General features: G+C 38.6%; 1 protein-coding gene across 4 annotated transcripts in view; it reads right to left on the minus strand.

The window, feature by feature from the left end:
* Atp8a1 (ATPase phospholipid transporting 8A1) overlaps positions 1 to 23,517 on the minus strand; it is a 213,183-nt gene that overhangs the window by 22,590 nt on the left and 167,076 nt on the right. For all 4 annotated transcript variants that reach the window (XM_058582796.1, XM_046455993.2, XM_058582822.1 and 1 more), the window contains 6 exons: positions 18,442 to 18,516; positions 18,213 to 18,335; positions 14,337 to 14,415; positions 12,194 to 12,255; positions 9,575 to 9,631; positions 8,592 to 8,699 (listed from right to left, as the gene is read on the minus strand). In XM_058582796.1, coding sequence (XP_058438779.1) covers positions 8,592 to 8,699; positions 9,575 to 9,631; positions 12,194 to 12,255; positions 14,337 to 14,415; positions 18,213 to 18,335; positions 18,442 to 18,516 — 504 coding nt within the window. The remainder of the gene's footprint in view (positions 1 to 8,591; positions 8,700 to 9,574; positions 9,632 to 12,193; positions 12,256 to 14,336; positions 14,416 to 18,212; positions 18,336 to 18,441; positions 18,517 to 23,517) is intronic.

Raw genomic sequence — 23,517 nt, forward strand, 5'->3', positions numbered from 1 at the left:
AGACAGAAGAAATATGGCCTCTGATGACTGAGTGGTTGCCACATCAGACATGGAATTCCTGTCCCTTACCTGACTTCTTTTTTTTTAATATTTATTTTTTAGTTATAGGTGGATACAATATCTTTATTTATTTATTTTTATGTGATGCTGAGGATTGAGCCCAGGACCTCACACACGCTAGGCCAACGCTTTACCTCTGAGCCACAACCCCAGCCCCTCTTACCTGACTTCTTTTTTAAAAAAACAATTTTCGTGGTTGTAGATGAACATAATACCCTTATTTTATTTATTTTTATATGGTGCTGAGGATCGAACCCAGTGCCTCATACATGCTAGGCAAGCGCTCTGCCACTGAGCTACAGCAATAGCCCTTACCTGACTTCTTTGTCTTGTTTAAAACACACATTGAAAAATATAACCCCAAATGACTGGGTTTGGATAACACTAGAGCTACAGTATGAATACTGTGTCCCCAAAGGCCCACGTGTCAAAGGTTTGATCCCCAAGATGCCACTATCAGGAGGTGGCAGAACCTTTAAGAGGCAGGGACTAGTGGAAGGTCTACAAGTCCTAAGGGGAAGTGGAACCCAGCCCCCTCCTTGCCCCCTAGCTTACGATGTGATTTTACTCTGCCACGTGTTCCTGCCATGATGCACGGCCTCACCATAGGCCCAAAGCATAAGAGCCAATCAACCATGGAGCAGAACCTCCCCTCTGGGAACCAAGATAAACCTTTTCTTTTTATAACTTAATTCTCTCAGTCAGGTATTTGATTATAGTGATGGAAAGCAGACTAACAACATGCTACAAAACTGCAGAGATGGCTCAGAATAAAGCATCATCAGGCTCCTCACCGATTATTCTTTTACCTTAACTACATCATGGAGCGCAAGAATTGTCTCATAATGAGCTTTATTGGAACAGATGGCACAATGACATTCAGAGTTTCTTTTGTGAGACTTCTTGATGGAATCCCTGGCATGTAATTCAAATACAAATGATCGTGTCCTCATAAGCTAGACTGCTGGCCTGGAGGGGTGACCTGCGCTCTGCCCCCTCCCTGGCTCACCTCATAGTGCTCTTTCCAGCCCTCTCAGTCTAGCCATACTAGTCTTGTCTTTGAAAGGAAAGGCTCACTCCTGCCTCAGAGCACAGGCACCTGCTGCTCCTCAAGCCTGAAATACTCCTCTCCATACAACAGATATCCCCACGTCACCTGAGCTTCTGTCCCTGCTACAAGAAGACCTCCTCGGAGCACCTAGTATAAGCCCTGTCCTTGGCCACATCACCTCATTTTCCTCCTATCACTTTTTTTTTTTTTTTTTTTAATACAGTGCTTACTCTTTCATCATTTGGTCATTAATTAACGAGTTTAGTGACTGCTTCTCCTTGCTCTCCCCTGGTCCTCTCACTCTGAATGGCAATGGGGATCCTGCTGAATTAGCCTGGTACCTAGGCGCAGTGCCTGGCCCTGATGGAGACTTCATACTTCTGGAATGAATGAATGGGAGAATGAGTTGACCCTAGAGGCCGATGGCTGAAGCTCTGTCACGCTAAGCAAGCAGGCTTCCTCCTCTTCTCACATCTTGCCCTCCACTAGGGTGTCGGGGTACAACTATAGCCCCTTGCACACATCAGTGTTTCTTCATTAGCAATGAGATCCCCAAGGACAAGGACCAATTCTGCTTATCTCTGCATCCTTCAGTCCCTCTCACAGAGCCTGGCACACATTAGACACTCAACATACATTTGCTGTATGTTGTAGGAAAAAATGCTATGGCTACAAAAAGCAATGCCAGTTCTCATAATGATTCTAAAGAAAGCGGTGATTTTAAATTGCATGTGAATGTCCTGAATCACTATTACATTTGTCATACCTAAGTCTTGCTTTCTCAGCATTTCTAGATTTTTTTTTTTTTTTTTTTGCTTGGAAGTGGCCATCATCCTGCGGCCTGAAGAAGTGTGGAGATTCACCTGCCTGAGTTGCTGTCAAGGGCACAGGGACTGTGCCCAGTGGCATGTTTTACTGGATGGGCTCCCAATTGCTGGCTCGTTGAAGAACATCTGAGAGAGTTTAGGATAGTTGTTCCCTCCAGGCCACTTGGTGAACGCAGTAACCTTGGATAAAATGCCGTAGTGTCATAATACTGCCCCACCCCAGCAACAAGGCTGGTCTTATGACCAATAAATTATTATAGGCGTTGTAGGTAATTAAAAACTGATAGATGAGTAAGGACTATTTTAACCAGGAAATTCCTCATATGAAAAGTGATTTATTATGCTGCACAAAATGGGCAACAGCACAATTTGGGAAAATCGCATCACTACTGTAGTTTATTAATACCTTTCCTATGAGGGTGACACGAAAGAGCCCAACAAAGATTTTTATTGGTTTTCAGAGCGACTTTACAAACCTCAATCAAGAGATCTGAAATTCTGTAAAACACATGCTCGTTCCTTAACTTCAATTTCCTTCAGTAGTTTTATAGATCCCTTAGGCCAGGGAGAGCAGAAACAGATGGCGCTTGGGAGGACTTTACGGTGTGTGTCTGCGATGCCACAATAAATTTAAAAGGTTTGCCGATACTGAGCTTCTGGTATTAATCCTGATATGAAATGATCCTTGATATGGCTTGTTTTTAAATTTCTTATTCTGGCTTAATAATTATATTGTCTAAAAAGATTTTTCTCCTGGAAATTCAGAAAACACCCAAGGATCATCACTGAGACAAGTCAGACAAGTGGGCCAGCATGTGTTTATATAACATAGCGCTTTTCCCCAGGGCCTACCTTGCCCCATAAATTGTTGTACTGGTGTGAAAAAATACAAGCCTGAACAAAAAGTTCTCTCTTAAATCACAACCATATTTGTGAGAGGAGAGGAAGACAGCGGCATATTTAAAGTCACGGCCAGGCTTAGCACACTGTTTTCTCTTTATATTCCTCACCCCAATTGTCTACCTTTGTAGGATCCACTTTCCATGACCAATGTCACAATTCCTTTTCGATATCGCGTGGTACGCACACACTTGTCAATAACTATCACTTGAATCATGATCACGGGGAGAGACGCAGATTTACTGTCAATGGAGACGGTGCAAAGCTCCAAGAAGGAATGTTTCGCAAATGGGAACACCCTGCTCACCAACAGAGAGCAAGCCGTGCTGGCAGAGGCCAGTCAGTGATGTCCCCACTGCACCCTGAGGTATCTGGGGAGTGGCTTTCTGGCAACTTCAGGCAAGGAGAATGAGCTGAAGTAATGGGAAAAGAAGCTGTTTGGTGGTGTGAGAAGAAACCCCATCCGTAGGAGAGGCAGCCAAGGACAGCTGAAGATGGAAACATTACATGGAGACAGCACACTGGCGGACCGGATTGGAAATAAGGACTCTGATTGCTGGTGTTGACACTAACAGGGTGTTAATCCTTTAAAGCAGATGAGGGTGGGCAAAAGCCATCGTGGAGGGAAAAGGAGATGTGAGAGAAGAAAGGCAAAAGCAACAGATGTCCATGTGCATGGTGGTGAAAGGGACAGATGCTCCCTGGGTTCAGATGGCAGCTCAGATACTTAGGAGCTGTGTAACCTTGAGAAAGCGATTTAACCACTCTGTGGTTATGAAATGTACAACAGGACCCATCCCAAAGTGTTGCTGTGAACAGTAAATGAGTGACTATATGAAAAATGCTTCTAAGAGCGACTGTCCCCCGCACTTGGCACCCTGAGATAGCAGACTGGCCAGCATGCCTTCTCTGATGATGCGGAATGACTGAATTTTATATTGCATAGGCTTTAAAAAAATTAGACAGGAATTATTGATGTGAATATTTCTATTAAGAAGAGGTAAAAAGTGGGGATATGAAGTGAGAAGGGATTTCTGTAACTGGAATTGAGAGAGTGAGGTGGGCACTGATGAAGGAAGGGTATGTTTTAAAGAGATGGGACCACTTCTACCTCTGACTAACTCAGGGAAACTGATCAGGGCCCTGGGTAAGCTGAGCAATAGTAGATCAGATGGAAGCAGATCAGCAGGAAGACGGTTGCAATATGAAAAGAAAGAGTTCTCACCTGGGAATAACAGAGAGCAATGAGCCCCGTAGAGAAGGTATTGAATTCCTCAAGATATTAGAGGAAAATCCCATTGGGATTTGAAAAGAAAGTTCTGGGTTGAAAGTTCTGGGTCACTGGCTATTTCTCTGCTTGCCACAAAGGTTTCCAATGTGGATTTAACTAAAGTGAGGCATGCCTGGCATTTAGCATGTTGACAGGCGAGCATAGTGGGTGCATAATAAATGCTGGTTTCTTTCCTTCCCCCTCTTACTGAGCAAGGGTTTTCTTTCAAGTCATTGCAAGAAACAGCTTTGTCTTCAGAAAGGAGCTGCAAATATGAACCAAGAATACAAACTGGAAATGACAATAAAATCCTGATCTGTGAGTCTCTATCAAGCTGAATTTGGAAGCATGAGACTTGTACTTGTAAGTTGCCTGATTTGTACAGTTTGCACCCTGAGATCCTGTTAATTAGAGCAAAGTAGTCTGCACCTTTTTACCATTCCAGATGCTCCTCTGGAGAGGACACAGTAAGGAGAAGCACACGGGAGAAGTGCAATGTTAGGAAAAAAACTGGAAGGTGACCTTGGAGGTGTAGAATGGATAAAGAGTGGCCTAAGTGTCCCTAGTGGTCCAGAGCGGGTCACTGCCTGGCAAGGGAAAGATTATTAGTTAAGACCAGCAGCAGCCTGGTCTATCTGCTGGAAATGGCTAGATGTGGGAAAGATGTACTTATTTGAACTGACATCTGCCTCTTTGGAACCTGTACCTCAGTGATTCTTATTTGTTTGTCTACCACAAAGAATCAAGGACAGTTTTGAACAAAAGCTTAGTGTGCCATATGGGGCACTGGGAGACTGACAGTGTCATGTCTGAGTTAGGACTAAGAGGCAGTGGTCCCTGGGGAAGGAGTGCAGCAGTGTCGATGGGAGAGGCTGGTGGGTGCAGACTTCTGACTTCTGGATTTGTCAATGACGAACATCAGAGAAGCAGCACATGTGAGGCAAGATCTTCCCTCTGTCACTTCCTGTTCACGGGAGGTCAGACTTGATGTCTCATCTGCAAGTTGGGTTCTATACCAAGTTTGCTTGAGGATTAATGGGATAGTATCTAACATGCCCTCACGATGCTCATGGTGAACATGGGAGTCTTCCCTGACCTCCGTCCCTCACGTCCAACCTGTCAGCAGATCCTGTGGCTTGCCCTTCCAGCCATATTCTGAATCTGACAGCTTCTTGGCACTGACACTCTCCTGGCCCAAGACACGGTTCCCTCTCACTTGGTTTGCGGCAATAACCTTCTAGGTGGTTCAAAAAGTGGCAGTCAGAGCCCTGCTGGGAAAACTTGGGTCAGGTCACGACACTTCTCTCTCAAGCCTCCAGTGGCAGGTTATGTGACCGTGAGTAAAGCCTTCATGGTTCTACAGGGAACATCTGCAAGCTGGGCTCTTGGCTCCCTTTGCCCGCTGTACTTTTCTCTAGAGCCTTTAATTCTGCCCATTCATGAAATTATTTTATTTATGGTCTTTCTCCTTCCACTAGAAGATGTGGCCTTTTCTTCATTTTATTCAGTTCTGAAGCCACAGTGCCTAGAACAGTGCCTGCCACATAGAAGCATTGCCATACCAGCCCTTGAATTTGCTAAAAGAATCCATGTGAAGTACTTAGAGAACACCTGCGGCGAGGCGAGTCTTCAGTGTCCGTTAGGAATTATGGGCATCATGATTCTTCCCAGATGATGGCTGCCTTCTCAAATCACTCCTCTATCAGTCAAAGCCCCTTTGAACTACATATAAACTACAGAGCTGCTCGGGGCTGCTGTGTTCAGTCTGTCTACTCCACCTCTAGGCCATAGCATCCCAGAGGCCTTGAGTTAGGCTCTTATGCGACCAAAATATAATTATGTACAAAATTAACTAATTTTTAGTTGTGGACAGAGTTTCTATTAAGCCAACAGAGGAAAGGACTGGGATTGTAGGCATTATGAACAGTCTTTGGTTTAGACACACATGACCCTATTAGTGGTGGTGACAGAAAGTGCCCTACACACATCAGGAGTCCTGTGGAACAGTTCTGGGAGCTAACCTGGGCAGTGTTTCATTATATAAAACATCAGGCAGCAGAGGGTAATATTTATACTTATGTTGCTGTTACTTACAATATTACTATGTGTAATATATAATAATGCATATTTAATATATGACATATTGAGATGAAAGAGGAATGAACTTTAAACAATCAGCCAATTTTACATACATACAGGTATAAATATTGGCATATAAATGAATATTTTGGATATATGTATACATGCATGTCTATTTGCATGTATGTATTGGACTATAGTCTTGATTGAAATGTAGATTTAAAAAAATTTTTTTTGTACTTGTGGATGGACAGCATGCCTTTATTTTTTAGTTTTTATGTGGTGCTAAGGATAGAACCTAGTGCCTCACACATGCTAGGCAAGCGTTCTACCACTGAGCTACAGCCCCAGCCCTGAAATATAGAATTTTAAGATTAGAAAAGTATAAACCTACGGGTAGTCACTTCTTCCTGAAATTATCTGGTTTGTAATATAACTAGGGACTCTGTATCTATAAAAAATGATAAAAATTGAGCACAGCTACAACATTTTGTGGAATCTGCTACCCAAGTGCCCAAGAAACAATAAAGGAAGATGATCTATCCTTGAGTTGCATTCTGTTATACCCTTAGTTTGGAGTTGGCATAGTGTTCATTTACACGGGCTTATACTTACACACTAACATACTACAAAAATTTAAAGCACTGTTCCTTTCTTTGTGTAACTTATTTCAGATAAGCTAATAAAGCCAATGGTGGAATTAATTCATTCTTTACATTTTCAATGAAGCATCAGTTATTTAAAACACTTGACTCACAGTTTCAGTAGTAATAAAACAACAAGAAACAGAACCCCTGTTAGCACTTCCCACCATCTCTGATGTGAGTGAAAATGTGATGGAGTACTGACATTCATTTCACTTTGAATTAAATATAGCATTGCCCTAAGTCTCAAGGGACGATATTAAGTTCCGTGTTTGAGTAATGCTGGGAATTCCACAGGCATGGGTAGAATTATATTTGGTTGGCACAAAGCCAGTCAAACTTCACACTTGTCTTAGAGAAGGTGGTCCTACTGGCTACAATTGCTTCAACTATCTGGGTCTCAGAATCTTTTGCGTTACTCATTTTGAAGATAAAATAAACAACACAGAGTGAGATAAAATGAAAAGAAGATATTATGTTAGAATTGATCTTGGGGAAAAGCAGGTTCAGACCAGATAGAACATATCAAACAGGAACAAAGAATAGAACTGGGTTTCCCAAGAGGTATCATCTGAGACACACACACACACCATTTATATGTATGTAAATTTTTCTTCAGAAAAAAGGACTCAGGAACCAAGGCAAGGAGGAGATGTTTTCACAATTCACAGCCTTCCCTCTATTCTTAAAATACATGCTGTACATTTTCTAGGGTTCACAGTGCATGTTTAAAAGATGCCTTTGCATGTGGTGGAAGAAAGTACTTGTTCCTGATGCATCTGGATTGGCTGTAATGGCATGTGATGCCTCCAATAAACTTAACCACAAAAAAGTTTTTAAATGTGCCTGCATTCTGCTAATTTATAAAAAGCAGGATGCTGTCAGATAAAATTTCATGAAAATGATCTATAAACCAGACTGTCAAAAGTGAAAGATACTCAGGCAGTACTTAGGGGCAAGAAATACATGGAAACCACTGGAAAGGGCTCCTGTGACTGTGGTAAAACAATGTCCTGTAACAGGGCTCATGTTACCTTGATTTGCAAGTTACTGTGAGGTCACAGGAAATCCCGAAATGTTTTCCACATTTTCTTTTATACATTTTATGTCAAATTTCCTGCAATTGAAATCATAAACCCTCCTACTGCTGGATTCTCTTCTGAAGGAAAGGAGATCTTTTGACACTCCCCCATGAACACCTAATAACTCAATTTCTACCAGAGTAACAAGAAACTGAGAGACAGAATGGAAAATGGACTATGATAAGGCTGAAATGTCATGTGCCCTAATTCTTTCAAAATGAGAACCAAACTGATGTCATTAAGACAACTTGGAAAGCGCATTTAATCTAGCGATGGCAGGCTTTTCTTTAGAATAAGAGATAATTTAAGAAATGACAGACTGCCCCAAAGACAGAAACACACCGTCCCCCCAAACCTCTTACCCAGAATGTACTTGTGGATTTACAGTCTAATTTTAAAATGGCATCTTCTACATGGATATTCCTAACATGATTCAAACTCCTAACCACCATATTTTATTGTTCCAGTTGTTTTTGAAAGGATAAAATCAGATTTAAGTTAAATGTTCATGCTTAAAATATTCTATAAAGATTCATCATTCCCAACTGTGGAATTTAAAAATAGCTTTTGAATGGTTAAATGCTATTTGAACATAAATCAACAAAATGGAAAATCATGCTAAACGATGCAAGTTCATTAACGAATATCAGTGGATCACAAGTCATTAGTGAACATTACCTCTCCAGACATATCAGGGGCCATTGGAACAGCAGGCCACAGAGATGAGTAGATTCCAAAAAACACCACCCAGAGCGCGATACTGCCCCAGATTGCTATGTGGCTGAACTGCAAAGCAAGGAAATCTGAGTCAAAGCCAACTCCAGCCAGCTGAGTGTGCAAACACTAGTGAAACTTCACAAATTCCCTTATTAATTTTTTACTACAGTCACAAAAATATTATCTATAGGAATTGCTACATAATTGCCCGTGTGAATGTGTTTTACTGCATCTTTCATTAAGTGCTAATCTCTTCTACAACAGTAACAACGTTTGTGGGACTGGAATTTCAACTACCCATTCCTTCTCTGATCTCCTGTAGTGACTATTTACTTCTTTACCTGTTACCTTTAAGCCTCTTTTATTTTTGCTCCCCACAAAAGAAGACAGATCCTTTTAAGAATATTACGTGGATGCCCCAAACTGCCAAATCCTGATTTCTTGTGCCAATCTTTCCCCTGATTATCAAACTTTGATTTTTTTCCTCTATGTCTTTCTACCTAAACAGGGAGATACTGCAAAGCTAACATAATGAAAATAGAACTTGTTTTATCCAAACTGGGAATTTATAAATATCTGAGGATAGATAGTTCATTAATATTACTGGTCTTCAGAATTATTTTCCAATGTGTCTGTGTCTGTGACACTCTAAGAAAAGTTTCATGGACACATAAGTTGGGAAGTTGGGAAGTTTGCCTATTTCCTGGGATAGTCACAATACATAATACTGAAAAATTCTGTGATAATAAACTTGTTTGCTTAACTCAGTGTTTCCAAACTAGAATTCTTAATTCTCTTCCCTCCACTCTCAACTCCCCACAGTTAACAATCTCTAGATGAGAATAAAGGGACATATCAATTTAGAATTAAAAAATATAAAAAAAATTGGAAAGAATGAACAAGCAAATGTGACAATTCTTAGGTGTAATCAGAGATTCTCTTACCCATGTCCAATACGATGTCTCCAGTCCAGCTTTCAAACACACAGTTATCACTACAAACTGAAACAGAAAGGGAAAATGTCATTTTATTTCATAAATATGAATTTATCAAGTGACTGAGATTTTTTTTTTTTTTTTTTTTTTTTTTTTAGCAGCAATTGAACCTAGGGGAGCTTAACCACTGAGCCACATCCAGCCCCTTTATATTTTGTATTTTGAAACAGGGTCTCGCTAAGTTGCTGAGGCTGGCTTTGAACTCTGGATCCTCCTGCCTTAGCCTCCTGAGCTGCTGGGACTACAGGTGTGCACCACCATGCCTGGCCTGAGAGTGAGATTTATAAAGAACAGATAGCATTGAATTAAACCGTGGGACTGTAAATTATTTGTTGCTTGCTTTGTCTGCACAAGCAAAAAAATGAGATCAGCCAGCCGGCTGGCTCACATTAGGACGAGGTCAGCCAGAGCTGCCTGTTTGCAGCACAGGACTCCTATCGCCTGTCCCTGCCTCTCCTCAAGTCCACAGTCTAAGAGTCCATCCATGAGGCTCCCGAGGACATGTCTGCCTGCTTTTTGTACAATTCATGAATAGTGACAGCACAGTGTTAACTTGGGTTTTCAAGCTGCCTTTAACTGAATTTTAAATCATGTTTCATACTAAAAGCCCACCTTTCTGAATTTCAAAGATAAGTTATAAAAATGAAATAATGGTATTTAGAAATCTAAACACTCATTCTGCAACTTTATGCCCTTAAAACGTAACGTTTATGTAGCTAGTTGTGAGAGTCTGTTACTCTTCCATGACACACACCTTGACGATGACTATGACGATAATTCGGAGTGGAGGGAACCGGGACTACCCTCACTGTTGTTTCCCATGGTTACATTTGTTTGCTCTGGAGTCAGATTGTCTGTGCCCAAGATTCTGCCCCTAGTTGCTGCTTTGGTTAATGAATAAGGCAAGTTACTTTATCTGTGTGTGTCTTAGCTCTATCCATAAACTGGCTCTGATAAAGCTTACCTACCTTGTAGGGGTTGTGTTTTATGCTTGAGGTCAAAACACTAATATAAAACATTGGGAACCATGCTTGGCACTGGAATACTATTTATTATGGTCTATGTAAAACTAATAATAAAATTTTAAATGCTGTTAGTAGTCAAGGGAACTCTGGGCACTTTGAGTAGTTGCTGGTGATGGAAGTAAGATGTTTGCCTGGCACTGGTGACTAATAAATGCCCCAAGTTCCCAGCCCTACTTTAAGGCACTTGCAGGGTTTGAGCCCAGCATTTGCTTAGACGCTTCCCAATGGGGTCTTAAAGTTAGGTTAAAGGAAGACAGTGGCCTTTCTCAGCAGGAGATCTAGTGGCAAGTTTGGATTAATATCTGTAGAAATAAAACTCTTATTAAAATGTAAATGTTAATTAAGCTACATAAAAAGTTCTAAAATAAAATGTAGTTTGACATGTAAAATCATAGAAAAAATACTCTCCTGAGACTTGAGCACTTTAAAGGTTCCTAAGCAACATCCATGACATATACACTGACTTATTTCTACCTATGCCATTAAGTATTTACCTATTTCTGTTTTGCATTCGTGTTGTTAATAGAAGGAAGCCCCAGTCCCTCCAACCTGCTTTTGCTTTTCTTTTACTACTTCAATGGGTTGGTGTCAATGGAAAGGACATCCCCCAGATTTGCTAGAGCCTCAATAACTCTGTTATCGAATGATCTTAACTTCCCATTATTCACCTACTGAAGCACTTGAGATGGATCCTTTTTGTGTTTGGGTGCTGGGGACTGCATGGGGAATCTCATACATGGTAAGTGAGCTACACGGCCACTGAGCTACACGGCCAGCCCACAACCCCTGACATTTAAACACCCTATTACAGCTTTTCTATCAACTGAGTTAGCCGCACAATGGCCATTGGAAAACACACTGTCTGTCCAGAGGACAAGGAATGCGACACAGAGGGTGTGGCCGGAGCTATCCTAGCAGAGTTCAGAGTTGAAGGTTGAAGTGACCCTTTATCAGATACCCAGGTCATCAGACACTGACCTCAGGCAGCAGCACCCACTAGGGCTCCTGGCTTTAAAGGGAGATGGTTTAAAAACACTTTTCAGCTTGTTAGAGGCAGGAAAGCTCAGACTGTGTACGTACCCATGGTGCAAGAGCTAGTGTTGCACACACTCACCGGAGCCTGGAGATCCCTCACATTTCAGTTATTAAGAGCCTCAAAATAATAACTGGCTACATACTCAAGAGTGCTTTGATAAAATTTGCCACAAATTCAGGAATGCAAGAAAATATTAACTATGGCCGTAAAATAAATTTGAGGAGAAAGGAAAATGGAAAGAAAAAAAAAAAAAAACTCAAATCAGGGCAGTAAGAATAAAAAGGAAATACTGAAAACAAAAGCATACGAAGTCCTTTTAAGTCAGTAAACCCAAGCGGCATTTTAAAAAGCTAATATAGAGAATCTCTAAAAAGTCAAAATACCTTATTTCATTTTTAAAGGGAACTAACATTTAAGCCTAGGAAATTTTAAATTTAAAAATAAAATGTGCACAGATGAAAGGCTTGGTTTTATATGCAAACAAGGCAAATGCCCTTCTGTACTCACAGTGTACACAAAATTTCCCAGAAGCAGGTAATCGGAAGTTTTCCCATTTCCGAATACATTACCTGCAAGAGAAGACAGACTTGTTAGAAAAAATGATTGAGGTTCTAGGAAAGAAAATTCAATTTAGAAATTTTGAACAAAACAGGGGAAAACAAGGGATGAACATTGGAGCCAGAAATGAGGTTAATGTAGAAAAACATCATTTCTAGTCTCACAAAGTTGCTATACAGATAAGCCCCCCAAAAACAAATTTCTAAAAGCCAACATGGAACAAGAAACTTGACTGGTGAACCAACTTCTGTCTTTTACACCTATATTGATTTTGTATTTTGAAGATTAACTTTACCTGTAGAACTTATCTAAGGTTGGGGTGTCCTGAATTATACCCTGAACTTCAAGGTCCCATGGCTCCAAAAAGTAGAAACAACACAAATGTTCATCAACTGAATAATAGACAAACAAAATGTGTTGGATGTATACAGTGGAATATTATTCAGCTATAAAAAGGAATAAAGTTCTGATTCATGCTGCAACATGGATAAATTAAGATCAGTTATATAATTTCACTTATATGAAAAGCACTGAGACAGAAAAATCAGTGGTTGCCAGAGGATTGGGGGAAGCTTAGGAGAAACAGGGAGTGATTGCTAATAGGCTCAGAGTTTCTCTACTGAATGATGAAAAGGTTCTGGCATTGATAATGGTGACATCTGCGAGGTCCCTGAAAATCCAAAAATCCACTGAATTATACACTTTAAAATGGTGAACTTTATGGATGTGAAATGTATCTCAGAAACAAATATTCCCATGGCCTAGAAAGTGAAAGTATTTAACTGCTATAATTTACTGAGCAATTAATAAAGGAGATTAAAAACTACACTAGGATGTGAACCCACTGTCTTCTCCGTAGCACTTGCTTATTCACACTGCATGCTCCCGGTAATTCATCCATAATTTACTGAGCACCTATGAGAAGCTGGGAATTGTTCTAAGCAAAGCAAACACAACAGAGCCGACTGATTCCATACCCTTCTGAATAGAGGAGAAAGACAAATACCCCCCAAAAATCAAAAAACAAATACATCACACCTTGATAGACAAGTACCATGGAGAAACACAGGGACAACAAAGGGCTGGAGAGACAGGAACAGTGGGGCAGAGTGACCCCTCTGTTTTTCCCTGGGAGACCCTAGAGGGCCTCTCTGAGCACACCTGGGGGCAGAGGGAACCACTAGACTATGGCGAGGAAGAAGCAATGGTATGGAGGTGGAGGATTGAATTCTAAATATGGTGAGTCTATGGTTCCCCAGGAGGGAGACACCTGTCTTGATTTGTGTTTATAGGGATCCTTCCTGCAGTAAAGAGCAGGATGCAGGCTCTGGCTGACAACCAGAAGCTCAGACGGAAGGTGTGGCTTGCACTTCGGAAGGACTGGCATCTTCACATGGGGGGTGGGGTACTTGCAGGATTTTACTGCAGTAGTCTTGGAGCACTGGCATGGAATGGCCGGTGGTCTTCCCTAGCATCTCAGGGCAAGGTCTGCTCCAGGACACAGAAGCTAGTGTGTCCCGTGGACCTCTTTCCTAAAGTGGCTACTGAATCATTTTTATGTGATGGGAAGTATGTCATGATCCTATCTGTCAAAACGGACAGAATAAAATCACTCCCTTGAAATGAGCAGAGCCTAAGTTTGCACTCCAAGATGAACATAAGAACGAATTAAAAACCTCACTCCAAATTGGCTCGAATCTAGTTGAAAATACTAGCCAGTCTGATTAGGCTGCGCATAAAGTGCTTGACCAAATCTCACAGGTATAATAATTAGACTACATAAAATATTAGCACTTATTGTCTTCAAGCTATACATCAACAAAGGGGGAGAAAAAGAGCCCTAAAATTTAACTCTCTGCAAGTCTGGAAAACATGAGAAGTAAAGAAGAAAGGCTTTGCATACATTAAATCACTTTGCTCCCAGAGGAATAATAAAAATCTTTAAAGTGTGTAGGACTTTGGGATGCGTACATTCTAGGTTAAGGAAAATACTGCTACATTTTTTTTTTTTTTAAAAACATATATTTAGAGTGTGTTCCTTTTCTAAAAAAGTAAAAAGTCATCTTTTAGCATTCATCTCTTTTCTACTTACCATACTGAAGGGCTTTTAATGGAAACCAAAACAGAATAACAGAGTGGAAGAGGCCATTTAAACAATGAACCCAGAAAACCTGAGGGAAAACAAAAATCCATGAGAACCATTTGCGATAAACTAGCTCTGTGAACTCTGACCTTTCTTTTTATCTATGAGCTAGATTCACAAAACGTGTTTCTGTCAGGCCACCACTGTGAATTAATAGAACTGACAGACACTTTCTGCCTCTTAGACTTTCATGGGTCATTTATTTATTTTTATGTTTCTCAAAATGTTTTTTCAGCTTCTCTTGAATTTTTTCCACTACTTTTAAAAAAAAAAAACCCAAGTATCAAAAGTTTAAATTTCTGCCTGAAAAAGAAAATAAAATTTACAATAAATGCAGATCTTGAGATTCCTTAGGTGGAACTATTTTCATAATCCCAGAAGAACAGAGTTTGTTTTTTTTTTTTTATTTTTTTAAAGACTGTAATTGGGGGAAATCCCTTTCTGTTCCCCAGGTACATACAAGTGTCAACTTTTCAATGATAACAAGATAGGATGCTCACTCTCTCTTTTGCTATAGAAACACACAGATATACATGTTATGTTAAAAATAGCAAGTACAACGTTTAAAATAATACTTTTCGCAGCTTTTTAAAACACCTGTCAATACCAAATTTCATATCATTATAACACCATTTAATAACAATATGACTTTTCATGTCTGTCGTATTTTAAGAACAAGAGAGCGAGGACTACTTTTTATGTAGCATGAATGTGAAAGATTAAGTTATAGAAGAACTGTTTAGAATTCTTATGGGCCCTCTGAACAGTTGTAGTTTTGTCATTTAAAAGTGCCTCTTGCAAACAAAACTCATACTAAACAAAATTGGCACGTATTAATAGTTTAAAGCTGTTCAAACAACAGAAATTAAGTCGCCTGCCTCCCCAAATTTTCCACTGGGGTCTCAATCTCCTTTGTTAGTTCACCGGGCCACACTGGATTGTATGATCCAATTTACGCCCCAACACATTACACATTTGAACTTGTGTTACTCATTAACCTTTGTCGCTTCTCCTCACTGTGTCATTACCACAAGTTTTTATTTGACAGAAAGCACAGGTGGGTGCAAGAAAAATTAGTTCTACTTTTCCATTTTCCTGACCGATACTTATTGTCACATGCTAATCCTTTAACCCCTGTCAGGACCTCAGAACCTCCGACCCTTTTTACCATAACAAACGTAAGCGCCATCATTCACCACAACAATGCTTCCATGCTGGGGACACACAGCAACTGCTGGGTGCACAACTATGCATTTGGTAGCCATTTGTCTCCAAGTTTTAAAGCACTTATATGAGATTTAATTAAAAAAAAAAAAAAAAAAAACAACTTCCCAGCAATCTTTAGAAAACCCCTCATATCCTATCAAAAAATAGTTGGCGACGTGTGTATATGAACAGCCAATATTCAAACAAATATGGAAACTGTATAACTTATTTGAGCCAATCTGATGATTTTTCAGAATGCCAGTTGTTTTCAACCACAAAAGATACAAAAAATAATAAATGCCCTGCACTAAAACTGCCTACTACCTGCTGGACCCTTTCCCCGGCCACAGAACTGTGTCCTCGTTATCATGCAGAAGGAGTAGGAAAGGATGCAGCACTGTGGGAATGACTTTGGATAGTCCTGGGAGGATGGAGTTATGTTTCTTTTTTCTTTTATTTGTTCTAATTAGTTATGCATGACAACAGAATGCATTTGGATTCATAGTACACATTTCTCTCGTTGTACATAGGGTAGAGTCACACCATTTGTGCAATCATGTATGTACTTAGGGTAATGATGTCCGTCTCATTCCACCATCTTTCCAACCCCCATGCCCCCTCCCCTCCCTTTACTTCCTTCCACCCAAAGTTCCTCATTCTTCCCTTTTCCCCCCAACCCGCTTCTCCCCCAGGCGCCCCCCATTATGGATCAGCATCCACATATCAGAGAAAATATTTGGCCTTTGGTGTTTTTGAGAAATCCAAATCAAAAACTACTCTAAGATTTCATCTCACTCCAGTTAGAACGACAATTATCGAGTTAACGTTTTTAAGCAAGAGTGAGGTGGCCAAGTTCTGGCTGGAAAGTCACCTCCTGAGACGGCACCCAGGAGGCCGAGCTGCTGCTGACAGAGACCCCAGAGACCCGTGGCTGAGGCTGATACCACCGTCTGGGTTGGTGGGAATTACTCTTAATATAGTAGTAGTAGGCCCGGGGCTTTCCTAGCTCTTGGATCACTTTTTAAGGGAAACAAGAGCTCACTTCCATTGTATGTGCCCAGACTGTAGCTTTGGGTCATTTCAGAATACCCATCACAGGTAACGAAAAACACTATAGAAATGCAGTAGAATTTAATACAAACTGGGCATGATAAATTCATTTTAAAAATTCAAAAATAAAACATTTAAAATATGAGCTTGGATACTGAATGTCATCAATAATAATAGTTTTAAAAAGGATGACTAGAAATACTTTTAAAAAACAGTGGTATAAGTTAAAGAACCGTTAGTGTATTTGTTATTTTAATTAACTAAGACATGAAACCATTAAGTTGTATTCACATATGCGGCTGGACATTCATGCACAGTGTATTAGTGAAGACGAGTCTCAGAAGAATAACCTCTTGGCTATAAACTTAACCCTATCATTTACGGTGTGAGGTTAGAGGCCCAAAACACCTGTTTTACTTTATTTTCAGCAAAATAAATGGCATTGGAGAGCTTTAAGAATATAATAAAAATATCCCACATTAACTGTCCTAAATTTAGTACACTGAACTAAAGTTACATACAATTATCAATCACATGCTAATAAACATGCACTATATTAAATGAAAATGATTCTGTGAGGGTATATTATACCAGGGGCTTTTATAACACTAATGAAATATTCGAATGATAGATTCAAAATGGTATTTATTTTGATTGTTATGATTTAAAATTCATTTCTCTCTCACTTGCACTACTAAGGAACTTGAATAATTAACAAATCCCTATAGAGATTCTTTGGAATACTTACATTCAGGAAATAAACTTTGCAGAAAATAAGATATCTTTTGTTGCCAGGATGAACAACAAGTATTACAAATGACAACAGCCTCTGACTGTTATATGGCATATAAACCCAGACTGTGATTTTTAGATAATAATAATAGATAAAATAGCCAACATTTTATTATTTTATTTTATTTTTTTATGGTGCTGGGGATTGAACCTGGGCCTTGTGCATGTGAGGCAAGCACTCTACTAACTGAGCTATATCCCCAGCTTACCTTGTATTTTTAATTTTCAAGTTTGGAAATACCGAGCACTATGATTAAACAATGTTATTTCCTGGAGTCTGTAATGTTAATGTCTGAGCCAATTAATGCAAAATTCTAATGAAGACAAAAGAGTTATTTCACAAAACAGAAGGTGAGTTAGAAATGATATCATCCCTCTCACCCATTTCCCTGTAAAGCTAACCCTTGGCAGTCCTGTATGGATGAATGCCATGAGGAGTGAGCATTTCCTTACAAGGCTGCAAAAAACAGAAGTCAGAGACCTAAACGTTCAGTGACTTCTGTCTCCTAGATCAGCCCAACGCTGCCTCAAAAATCCCCGCAGATGGTGATTTCATTTTAATTTTATAACACAAAATGACTAACTCAAGCAAAATCAAACCAACCGATGAAAAGCCTTCCCTGCTGTATCAGAACTTTAAGAAGGATGACTCACCCTGGTGGGCACCCCCTCACCTGCCTCAGGCTGGAGTCTCCTTGGCTTTGAAAACAAGCTGCCCTAAGTAGTCAGAGCAATCAAGCAGCTCCACTGAATCTGTGCCTGGACAATGGCTCCTACCTTGGTATTGAAGTCCAGAGCATTCTGGGACGTTTTGTACAGTTCAGGGTACTTCAACATATTCTCTTTTCTGCATGATCTCTCAAATATTCCAAGAGTTAAGGGAGGCATTGCTGTAAACAGCTGAAGTAACAAATCGGTCATTATACCACACAGCCAAATGCAGGGTGCATCTTTATTTCAGACTATTCAATAAAACAGGCATTATTACCAAATGTATAAAACTTACCACATTATAAAGACCTATACACCATCTTTCAAAGAGGATCTGTCCAGAAAAGCCATTAACAAAGGCAAACCAGATCTAGGAAGAAAACAACCCCAAAACCCCAAAATTAGAACAAAAAAAAAAATCAATGTATTGCTTAGAATCTATTGTATATTCAATTTTGCAAAACTACAGCATTAACATATTTTTAGGATGCTCTTGAAGACGACTTCTTTGCTTTACTTTTTTTGATTTAGAGGGATACCTTCATAAGGCATGTGCTACTCAAGTCAGAATTGGTTCTATTTGTCAAGTTATATCAGGGCTATGAATAAGCAACCACTGATAAAAAATTAAAAACCAGGTGCAGGGAACACACCTGTAATCCCAGTGACTTGGGAGGCTGAGGCAGGGAGATGGCAAGTTTGAGATCAGTCTCAGCAACTTAGCAAGGCCCTTAGCAATTTATAGAGAGTCTGCCTCCAATTAAAAAAAAATTAAATAAAAAGAACTGGCAATATAGCTCAGTGGTAAAGCACCCCTGGGTTCAATACCCAGTCAAAAATAAACAAACAAACAAAAAACAATTTGTTTTTAAAAGGGACTATATTTACATACATCACTAAATTTTTATAGCTTTAATTACATTTAAAAAATACTATCAGGATGTAGTTAAAGTGCAATTTTTAATTATAACTAACATCTACTTAGAAAATAATATCCTATAATAGAATCAATATTTCCTTTTGTATCAGTTTATTTAAACACATTCACAAATTTATTTAAAATTTTATGTACATAGAGTTATATCTTGCTCTTTCCTCTTCACATTACAAAATATGCATTTTCTTAAGTTGTTCTATATCCTTTAATATGCCATTAATGGATGTAGAACTTCTAAAGTGTGGATGTAAATATTTTGGATATTAGGTTGCTTAAAGATTTTGCTATTAGAAATGATTCCAAACTGAACCTTACCCATCTCTTTTTCCTTAGAATAAATTCTTAACATACAATTTATGGGTCAAAGTAGGTGAGTGTGTTAAATATTTTCACAGTTCTTGTTAATTACTGCCATCAGAATGTTAAATTTGAATATACCTATTAAAATACTTTCAATTTAAATTTCATGCTTTGATAAAAATCAAATCTTTACATTAAAGCATAACATTCTTATGTATTTTACCATTCTCTTTAAAGCCTTAACTTTCTAAACACAATTTAAGAACAACAAGGAGAAGTTTTTCTCCAACATATTTAAAATGGAAAATGAGACTATCACTGAGTGAGTAATACCAACATTACTATGAGTTGTTTTTTTTTTTTTTTAAATAAAAAGAAGACCTGAGTATAACTAAAAGTCAAGCTGACCTGGAAGAGTAAAAAGGCTGGACTAGAAATGAGATTACACAAAACACAAGCACAAAAACACAACACAACCACAAAGCTCGTAGGGGAAGCGGTCTTGACATGCGGCTCGAGTGAATTTTGAATGGGAGTCACAGGGACTTCGCTACACTTCACGTTTCATTTAACCTCATTATGGAAGCATGAATTGCTACAAATTCACCATTTATCAATATGTACCCAGGCTGGCCTCCCTGTGAAGAGCCTCTGTACCCACACTGATCTTCCTTTTCATAGTGGAAGGGACTGATCGAGCATGTGTAAAAATGAATGTCTGCTTCATGAGATGGAAAAGAAAACAAAGTGGCAATAACATGAAAAATAAATCCCCAATGGTGGTAGGTTGTAATACACATTAACAACAATAACAAAAGCATAGAAATTGGGGTCGAATCTGAAATCTTTCTTTTGTGTTCAATATTTTTACAGAAATTTTTGAACATTTGCCTTCAACAAGAAGCCAGATCATTTGTGCGTGCAAACTGAAGTTTATTCTTCCCTTGGGAGTATATACGAGTTGGTGAAACAGACTTTAGTGCCCCCCATGCCCATTGTGTTTTTTCATTTGGTCTTTTTGAGTTGTGGCATACATTAATACATGTTTGTGCTATTCCAGGTGATGGTTATGATTTTTCTGACAGCAACTGTGATCTGTTGTAGTAATATATTCTAAGAAGCTCTTTCTGATTTTTGGGGTATGGAAATATAAGGAATTTTTAAACACAAACTGATTACGGCCTCTCTCGTCGATGAAGACACAGTCTAATCTTTGTTGGTCTGAAGAAAGTCAGGATTCTATGCATACCAAATTTTCCTAAAGGCCATGATTTGCCTCAAAATATTACAGTTCTAAACACATTTGCAGTCATGAATACTGTATGCTATTGGAAGTTTTTGCTAATAAATTTGTGTGTGAGTAGTAGGTAAATATTTGTAAATTTTAGTGGTCCCCTGGCTTCTGTGTATATAACATTTGGTGCTGATTCAAAAGTTACTGCTACCATGAGCTTAAAAACAAGGCCCTCTCTTAAATCAATGAATGTATACACAATTTCAAGTTCAAATTTATTTGCAAATAAACCAACACATCTGGTTCAAAGTGTATTTTAAAATACACAAATTAACTGCTTTATGACAGAAAAATTTTAAGTTGAATGTTAACACATTTTTACCATTTATTTTTCCTATTGAAAAGTAGGTGAACATTTTTTTAGAGATTTATTTTCAGCATTTTAAAAAGTTCATATTAAATAATTTCATTTTTTTTAAAAGGAGAAAGAAATGACTAGATAAGAATAAAACCTTTCAATATACTACCCTATATCTTCACACAAATATTCTGGCAGTCAAGTTTACTTATTAAAGAAGAGGGCTGGGGTTGTGGCTCAGTGGTAGAGCGCTTGCCTAGCATGTGTGAGGCACTGGGTTTGGTTCTCAGCACTGCATAAGTAAATAAAAATAAATAAATAAAGGTCCATTGACAACTAAAAAAAAAAAAAAAAAATTTAAAAAAGAAGAAAGATATGGTCTTTAACAGTGAAGTAGTTTACCAGAAACCTGATTTCAGGTTAGTCTGAGATCTGTAGTTAAATGATATATTAGAAACATATCCCATGCTAAATAAGATAACATCTAAATTCCATAAACATGCAAAAGTCCCTCCTTTGACTCAGCCAAAGTCAATGATGGAGAAAGAAAAACCCCAGGCCCTCTGGGGGAGGTGTCTACATTATTTCAGTTCACAGGGACTCCATCTCTCAGTTCAACTGGCTGGGAAAGTATCACCTTATTGAATTTAAGCTCAGCTTCTGGAAACTAAAAACACGACATTGTTTGGGGGTCTTGACAGAAAAACTTGGATACAGCCAATCATTTGGAAAAAAAAAAGTCTTATTTTGTTAGGAAGGAGTCAGACATTTCAGAGAAATAAAAAAAATCTCTTTAGAAAGAGCCAATAATGTAAACCAACACCTAGAGCTGCTGCCAGGCAGCTACCAGGAGTTAAGAACTTTAAACCACCACCTGCTAAATGGGTATTTATTTGTGTAGCTGTAATTTACAGCAACACAGGAGCTCGACAGGGATATTCCTGGCGATTCAATGATGGGAAAGCAATTTTTTTGCAGATAATCTATAAAACCCACAGTGTTTGAGACTATGCCTTTATTAGTAAAGAAACTTCAGACCTGCCTCTCCTGGTATTATTTCCTAAATTCCACCTCGCAGCAGAGGCGTGGCAGCTAAAGCTTGACAGACATTTCCTCATGGAGCATTTCTGCATATTAAACAGCAGCTTACAAACAGTCAATGAGTTCTCTGCTCCCACGCCTGATCAGCACAAAAAACTGAAAGGAAAGATTCAAGACTGGTAGCTGTCCTCACTAGAGACATTCACCGATGTGTTTTCTGTCTATTCATTTGCAGTATTGACATGAGCCATTAACATCTGCAGAACTTGTTTTAACTGGCAAAAGTTGGGTATCTGGGAATTGATTTAAAAAGTCAATTCATTTCCAAGACAGCTGAATTATATTCAAAATACATTTCCATAAAGTGCTAAAAGAAAAATAAAAATGAGATTTCCAGTAAAGTTTAGAACTCGCTTCCTTTTTCATGTGTAAAGAATGTGATCAGTGTTAAATATCTCATGAAGAGGCTTTACATGAAAAGCCAAGTGAAATTTAGGGGTAATCAACCACAAATCACACAACCCTGGGTTTGAAAAATAGCATGCAGATTCAGCTTTCATTTCAGTTTATTTTATTTTTCCCATTAGTACATAAATTTTGCCCATTTCATTGTTGCCAATTAATCTACATTTAAAATCTAGACTTATTTCATTTTGTAAAATTAAATTTTTATTAGCAGATTTATTACTGGCACTGGTTTTAAAATTCTGATTTAAAAGTCTTCAAAAATATATATAAATAAACTATAATATTCTTTTAAAAGTGTTTAGTTAGAATAGTTAGATATATAGAAGGAGAGATGAACCAAAAATATATAAATTTTGTAGAAAAGAACCACAATCATATATAAAAAATTAATATTTTTGATTTTATAAACCATTCTGGAAGCACATTTTGTCTTAAAGCAGATTGTTCCAAACCAAACCTGGCAGTAATAAATAATAAGTAAGTTCATGAAGTATCTTATTTTTGTTTCTAAATATTTGATTATTTTATCTAATAGGCTGTAACCTAATAATGGATCTTTAGTGACTAATAAATGAAGCAAGCTGCTTGTATATTCAAAACAATTCAATTTTACTAACCTGGCTCATAATAAAACTATGCTCAGTCAACAGTTTACTAAGGATAAAAGCATTCTGACAGAGGTAAAGAATAGCTGAGCCAAACATATATCAGTCCCCAAATAACAGGGCAGATGTGGGATCTACTGATTTTTTTTTTTTTTATAGTGCTACTTCTCTGGTGTAAAATATGAGATCTTATTTCCACATAGCAAATAGTTAGGTTGTGCCCCTTCTGATAGATGTGTAGAAATAGCCAACAGAACAGAGAGCAAGGTGGCACCAACTTCTGTAAGGAAGTCCTCAGAAGCGCTATGGGGTATGTTCTGCAGCAGTGAAGGCAGGTTTTTTTTTTTTTTTACCAGGCTACTAGGACCTCCTTGTCCTACAGAGTTGCAACAGGAACATGAAACTGATAACACTTAGAGTTTCATTAT

Source organism: Marmota monax, unplaced genomic scaffold (assembly GCF_021218885.2).
Source record: "Marmota monax isolate L192 unplaced genomic scaffold, Marmota_monax_Labrador192_F-V1.1 WCK01_AAM20220418_F8-fsc00025, whole genome shotgun sequence".
Classification (NCBI taxonomy): domain Eukaryota; kingdom Metazoa; phylum Chordata; class Mammalia; order Rodentia; family Sciuridae; genus Marmota; species Marmota monax.